An 8212-nucleotide genomic window follows, 5' to 3' on the forward strand; every position below is an offset into this window, starting at 1 on the left:
AATAAAATACTCTAAACTTTTTTTCTTTTTAAACTCAATCAAAAAGTAATTTAAAGAGTAACATTTTAAACTCTAACCATTTTTAATTTCATTCTATCTTTTTGCTTAAACTCTTTAACTTAGTTAAAATTTGAACTTTTTTACAACTTTAACAACGCTAATTTTTTGTAAAATTTCAATTTCAGTTCAAACTCATTTATTTGAAAATAACTCATTACGTAACTCAAACTCATCAAATTTAATTATCGCCAATTCACACCGACAACAATCAATTCAATTCCACAACACACATATAACACCTCAATTAAATTTCAACAATTCAAACATAACTCACCCAATTTCAAAACTCCACATTTTTACACATAAACCACCAAATTTCATCAATTCATTTTCTACAAAATCCACAAATAAATCACATCTCAAAAATTCATAATAATAATTAGGAACATATAAATCACACCAAACTTGAATCACCACAAACCACACCTCAAATTTAAATTTCACTAAATTACAGATAATCACATTAAATTAATTTTTCACAAAATCACGCCTCAAATACATCAAATTTCTTTTCCACAAAATCACAAATAATTTCCTAAATGCAAACTAAAAGTTTGAAAGTTTATGTTTGTGGCTTTTTTGAAAAACCAACACTTTACTTGTTTTGCTTTTGAAACAGAGGTGAAGAAAGAAAGAAGATGCAAGGCAACGTGAATGCTACTGAGAACATTCTCTTCCTTTCATTGCCTTTTATACACACGCACATGTGTATATATATATATATATATATATATATATATATATATATATATATAATATATATGTTAAAATAATAATAATATATAATAATAATAAATATCTAAACAAATATCTATATATTTTTATAACAATCGTCATTACACTTGTCACCTCACGTCACATCATAAATCACTTTTTCAGAAAAATATCTACTCTCGCCGTAATTCAATGGGCAGATGAATTTTTCTGAAAAATGCTACATCTCAGAAAAATGTGGGTAGGATCTATTCGTCATATGGGTTAATTTAATAGACTTTTTCAGGTTTCAAATCAAAGATAGACATTGGTCGGTAATATGGATCATTGAATTGCAAATGCGTTGTGTGGGAGTTTAGGTGGATGAGAGTTTTATTCATCTAGGAGTTTGAGTTGGCTGCCAATTTGGATCTTTTCCTAAATAAGGCCACTCTTTCTTTTCTAGATATTTATTGGGCTTGGAAGTCAAATTCCAAATGTGTTTATTTTGTTAGTTCGGGTTACTTCTTGCGGGTAAGTAATTCCCATAATAGAAATGCTCTATCAGAGGAGGATACCCAAGTCTTGGAAAAGATTTAGAAGAGTTAGGCCCTTCTATAGGTTATGGTCTTCTAGTGGAAATTACTACAAGATAGGATTCTCGTAGACAAAAGGTTATTGTTGACCTTACTGATATGTCTTGTTTGTTTTTTGGGGAACGAATGGAATCAACTACTCAATTTTTTATTACTTGTGATCTGGTCTTTCAGGTGTGGTATATAAAATTATGATGGTTATGCTGGGAGTTAGTGTTGCCTCATGATCTAGCTTGTCTTTTTGCAGTGGTTGAAACTCTTGTAGAGGGAATTAAGAATACGCTAGGTTTGATTATGGTCTAACATTCAATTGTGTGGTCTTCTTGGAAGTCCCGAAATAAAGATTTTTGGAACCAAGTCGGTCCCTTGAACATTTTCACTTTGTGGTTTTCATGTTAACAAAGATACTTTGTGAAAATAATTTATTGTACTAATAATTTGATTGAGTGTGCAGTAAATAGAACACATAACGAGATGAAGTCACTCATTTTACTAAACAACTAACTCATTTTTTTTAATCACTAAAAATAAAACTTTAACTTCAAAGTAAATGTTTTTCGTTCAAGAATTGAAACATAGGCAAAATGTAGTTTTCATAAGACATTGTTTCTACTGGTTTAGAAAATGTTTTTCATTAATTATTTTTATCAAAAGGTTAAACTTCAAATCAAAAGTAGTTTCTACTGGAAAATACTTAAGACATTGACTAAACCGTATGGTTCTTCAAAAGATAACAACTTTAGAAATAAAACATAGTTTTCATCATAAAATTTCATTTTGCAAGTTTATCTTTTAAACCAAAAATCATACTTTACCTATTTTAATTTATTTTATTATCGAAATCGATATTTTAAACCATAGGTATAATTTTCTTCTATCAACAGAACACTTAAATCAAGGTAATATCACTTAAATCAAGGTTAGATCTCTAAACCCAAAAAAAAAATATCAAGCATACATATAACTGATTTAAATAAAGGGTAAAATTATTAAAAGAATTATATTAATAAATCAAGCTAAGTGATAGAACAATATATCAAAATTTCAACAAAATCAGAGTAAAATTTTGGTAAAGTGAATCATAGTTAAGTAATAGAAACAACATACTAAAATATAATATCATTATTCGAGAATAATTAAAATAATAAAATAATCAATATCATGTTAATACTTAATTTATTTTATACCAACAAACGAAGAACATTGATTACAATAAAAATTTAAAGTCGTTAAAAATTTAAAAAAAAATAATATTCAAATAAACTTACAATATCCAAATTAATAACATATAACAGAAAATTGCATATTTGTCTTGACATAATTAAAGTAACTTAAATATTCATGCCTTCAAATCTACAATGTTGACTACCAAATTATTATAAAGAAAATGAAAAATATGAATCATAAACACCGCACAAAATGGAGGGGAAAAAAAGCCACACAAAGACCACAAATAATGCCACACATTGAAGACGAGCCAAAGAAAAATTCGAGAGAAAAACATAATCTACGTAAGAGCCTAAAATAAAAGATGAAAAAGAAAAATTATACAAAGGAATAATTTTGAGTAAAAAATAATTCTAAATTACTCTTTAGTGAATGAAGAACAAAATGAAAACAAAATAGAGTGGGACACATCATGACAAACAAATATATAAAGAAAATTAAGCACATATTTATTAAATATTTCAAAATTAATATTTTGCAAAATAGATTAATTAAAGTATTTAACTTTTTAAAAATATGTTATAAAATATTCTCGATATATTCAAGATAATTAATTATAAAATAAATAATCAAAATAAGATATAGTTAAAAACAATTAAATACAACAATGTGCTTATTTAACATATTGCAAATACATAATAAAATATTACTTTCATTACCAACACACGTAAAAACACTTAAATTTTATTTTTTTTAAATATTTACGCTAAATCTTATAAAAGTACTTATATAATATTTATAAATTATATTACTCATTAAATGTATAAAATTATGACACTATAGTAAGTACACATATGAAGAAAATTAATCACAAAAATTATTTATATATATTTCAAAATATTTTTAATATCAAATTTTAATTATTTAAAGTGTTAATTGATAAAATAATTTATTATAAAATTTAGGATGTTACAATTATTTTCTCATTTAAGAAATTTTGTCTCCAAAATTTTCTGGTAGATAAGTGAACTAGTATCTAAACCACTCACAAGAATCGACCGTAATATCTAAGGATATATAATAAATATATTGAAGGCAAAACATGTCAAAAGTCAATTAACTTAATTTGATATGCTAATTAACATGACACAATGAATCATTTAAACACATAACACAACATTTCAATCATGAAAGTAACAACACAACTATTCATTAAAAGCATCAGGTTATTGTCACCTCTTTTATCGATGATGACTGATTGGGGTAGCTAGTCCCTCTTACTTGTGTAGTCAATTACTTATGGTAACCATAATTGTGTCATCCAAATTCAAATATGAGTAATTAAGAGTATCCTTACGTGGTGTGAGTGTACAAAGGCGGAAGGCGGCACCAAAACTCCTACCCCTTACCTCAAGTTAAAAATCCACTTAATTACACATATCTAATAATTTATTTGTAATTTACAACTAATTATAACAACAAAATAAAGAACACTTGCATCAATATGAAACATGAATTAAAATAAAGAAATATAGAATTATTTCACTTTTAAACACTCTCAATTACTCTAAAAACTATTCACAAATTCTCAACACTTAGAACGCCTCAAAACACAAACATTTTTACCTTCACCTATAATCACATATACATGCAAATAAATAATTGAATAATTGGCATCATGGTGTAAAATATTCTCTTAGCAATCCAAGAACAAGAAATTTATCACAATTAAATTAATAATTCACCTTTTTTTTTCTTGAATCAATCTTTATCATTAAACAAAAATTGAAACAAAGATTTTTCAATTAGCAAGTAAAGTAAGCAACTATTTTTACTCGAAATTAATATAACAATCATAAAATTAAAATAAATCTCGTAGTACATAAATTATTTTAGTGGTTAATCAATACTCTAAAATTTGATTTTAAAGACTAATATTATTTTAAAAGGATCACTAATCTTTTAATACCATAAAATAATTTTTTCTTCATAATTTCAAACTTTTCCTTAGATTACTTCTTAATGAATCTTACGATTTTTTTTAACTACTTTTAAAATTAATAAGATTACTAAAATTTCACAAATATCTTTACCACCAAAATACCTCTCAAGATATTTAAACACTCTTAAAATCATTTTTTTTTACCTATATTTTTGAAATCAAATCAAATCATGTATATAAAATTAGATACCAAATTTTTTAACTCACCAAGACTCCTTGTAACACCCTAAATTTTATGATAAACTATTTTATTAATTAAATAGAATTTTAAATAATTAATTTGATGTTAAAATTATTATGAAATATATGTTAATAAATTTTGTGATTAATTTTCGTTATATGAATATTTTCTATGATGTACTAGTTTGATACACATTATATTAAATGAGTGACATAAATAATAAATATTTTATTTTATTATATTATATTTTTTTTAAAGTAATAGTATTTTAGTATAATATTTTGAAGAATAAGATTTTATGCGATTTTACGTGTATATATGTGCACCTAATTAATATAACATTCTTTTATGTGTTTGACTAATATTAAATGTGTACTTCATTATATTTATTTAATTCTAAATATATTTTATTTTAATTATTTATTTTATAAATAATTATCTTGAGATAGTGGTAATATTGTATTTGATTTTTTTTATTTTTATATACTTATTATGATATTGTGACTATATATATATATATATATTTAGTATGATTTAGTAATTAATATAAAGTGTTGATTTTATACTTATTTATTTTATAATTTTGAATATTCTCTAATGATTATGGTATTTTAATGTGAGTATTAAAAAAAAAGTATTGTTAAGGTGATTATTTTGAATATGAGAGTTTTGTTTATGAATATATTTTAAAAAATTAATTACTTTATTTTATAAAATATTAGTTTGGAAATATTAGCAATATTTAGTAATTAAATTATGTTAAAAAAAATATTAAAACGTTAGTCTTAGTAATTATTGGTCTTACGAAAACGGAGAAACTTTTCTGAAACCATATTTAGTATTTATCCTTTTAAATAAAACCAATAATTACTAAGACTAATGTTTTAATATTTTTTTTAACATAATTTAATTACTAAATATTGCTAATATTTCCAAACTAATATTTTATAAAATAAAGTAATTAATATTTTAAAATATATTAATAATCAAAACTCTCATATTCAATATAATCCCTATAGTAATACTTATTTTTCCAAATTATCAAATTAAAATATTACCATCGTTAGAGAATAGTCGAAAGTTTAAAATAAATAAATATAACATCAACAATTTATATTAATTACTAAATCTAAATAAATATATATAAAATCACAATGTCATAACAAGTATAAAAAAATAAAGAAAATCAAACACCATATCAATTATATCTCAAAATAATTATTTATAAAAAAAAATAACTAAAAATAGAAAATATTTATAAATAATTGAAATATAACTACGTGCATACTTAACATCAGTCAAGCGCACAGAAAAATATTACATTAATTAGGTACTCATATATACACGTAAAATTGTGTAAAATACTATTATTTTTAAAAAAAATATATCAAATAATAAAATATAGTATTTATTATTTATATCGCACATTTAATCTAATATTTATAAAACTAGCACATCATAAAAATCACTTATATAACAAAAATAAATCTCAAAATCTATCAACATATATTATAAAATAATTTTAACATCAAATTAATTATTTAAAATCTTATTTAATTAACAACATAATTTATTATAAATTTTGGGATGTTTAATCTATAGTAATATCTTTTAAAATATAATAGTGATTGATTCTTGTGATAATCATGATTTTATTGAACTTATTTCGAATTCCACCAGGAAATAATTATAAAAGTAAAAGGATATTGATTTTTATAATATCTTTTTAGTGTTATTTCTGTTAAAATTCTTTAAAGATTGTTTTTTTTTCTTCCTAAATTAGATCTATTTTTCATTAAACTTTTATTTTTTTTTCTTTTATTATATTATAATCTTTTATTTTTTTACTCAATATATGCTTTTACTTTTGTTTACTCAATACCATAAAAATTATATATATATATATATATATACACTCAAGTTTTCATAGACAATCACATAATTACAAAACCAAACATGGATTTTAGGTTTCCAATTATTTCTCTCCTCCTATATGTTTTTCTATTTAATTTTTTGGTTTGTCCTATTTATTCTTTAGAAATAAGTAGCCGCGAATTACAAATCAACAAACCTGCTGCCAAAACGATTCAGGTATGTCAAAATAAATCTGAAGACTTTCTTCGTGAGTTAGTATAATTTTAGAGGGTCTTTCGAAATTTTCAATATAAATTTCCATGTTTTAATAATATATTTGATGAATTTTTAAATGCATCAATATATAATTGGTCCTTATAAATACAAATCTTTTTTTGCTTTAGACCTTGTAAAATTTTTGTTTGATTTATATCCTTGTAATATTTTATTTTAGTTTTTTGTCCTTATAGTTTTGTTTTTGTCCTTGCAAAATTGATTTTTATTTAAATTGGTTTATGCAATTCCTTATATTGCAAATAATTGAGGAAGTAAAATAAAATATTATATATATATTGCAAAGACTCGTTGCATGGACCAAAATCAAACAAAAAAATCTTAAAACGACTAAAACTCAAAAAATCCATAATTAGAAGAACCAATCATATATTTATGTCTTTTTTAAAATTAAGGTTTTGTGAGATATATTTTGTTAAAACAAAGTATGGATTTTAAATGCTATCTATAAACTAAGATTTTGAAATTCACTCTAAAACTTGTAAAATATGACTACAATGGTCCGTATAATTTAAAAAAAAATGAAAATTAGTCCTATATATTTCAACATTTTCATATTCATCCTATATACAAATTAATTCTCAAATATTTTTGCAAATACATCCTTATAATTTCCTAAATTTTTCAAATTCATCCCTATAAATTAAAAATTTGGCAAATTAATTAATACCTCTATTTTTTTAAATTTCATTTATATCCCCTTTTCTTTGATATTTTATTCTTACCTTAAAACTTTAAAAACTTATAAAATTGATCCAACTTTAAATGAAAAATTACCGTATCCAAACAATTATTTAAATGGAGGAAACTCACTTGAAAGATTTGATTTGTTTAGAATTTTAAATTCTGTACAATTTTCAAATAATTTATCCTGAATAATTATTTTTTAAAGTCTTGAAGCTTAGAGTTTAACTTATATGGTTGTGTTTATGTTCCTTTTTTGCAGAGCCCTGATGGTGATATTATAGATTGTGTTATGTTTCATAAACAACCAGCTTTTGATCATCCTCTCTTGAAAGGACATAAATTATTGGTATTTTTTTTTGTTATTGAAATATGAAGAATTAAAAAATCCTTTTAAAAACTTATTAAGCTATTACATATCAATTTTATAATTGTGAAATTTACATGCATATTTTTTATATATAGAATCCTCCAAAAATTCCAAGAAAGCACAACCAAACGAGAATTTTGAACAACAAATTTCAATTGTGGAGTTTATCTGGTGAGACATGCTCTGAAGGAACAATTTCAATTAGAAGAACAAAAGAAAAAGAAATATTAAGAGCTACGTCTATTAGAAAATTGGGAAGAACATTCAATATTATACAAAAGGATAGCATTAACAATGGACACGAGGTAAAC

At 23.0% G+C, this 8212-nt stretch overlaps 1 protein-coding gene across 1 annotated transcript in view; it reads left to right on the forward strand.

Moving 5' to 3' along the window:
- Positions 1 to 2805: 2805 nt before the first annotated feature.
- Positions 2806 to 8212, forward strand: part of LOC140918704 (protein neprosin-like) — a 16093-nt gene continuing 10686 nt past the window's right edge. Inside the window, exons 1-4 of the mRNA XM_073363496.1 lie at positions 2806 to 2860; positions 6738 to 6790; positions 7794 to 7880; positions 7997 to 8206. Coding sequence (XP_073219597.1) covers positions 2806 to 2860; positions 6738 to 6790; positions 7794 to 7880; positions 7997 to 8206 — 405 coding nt within the window. The remainder of the gene's footprint in view (positions 2861 to 6737; positions 6791 to 7793; positions 7881 to 7996; positions 8207 to 8212) is intronic.

This window comes from Cicer arietinum, chromosome 7 (assembly GCF_000331145.2).
Source record: "Cicer arietinum cultivar CDC Frontier isolate Library 1 chromosome 7, Cicar.CDCFrontier_v2.0, whole genome shotgun sequence".
Classification (NCBI taxonomy): domain Eukaryota; kingdom Viridiplantae; phylum Streptophyta; class Magnoliopsida; order Fabales; family Fabaceae; genus Cicer; species Cicer arietinum.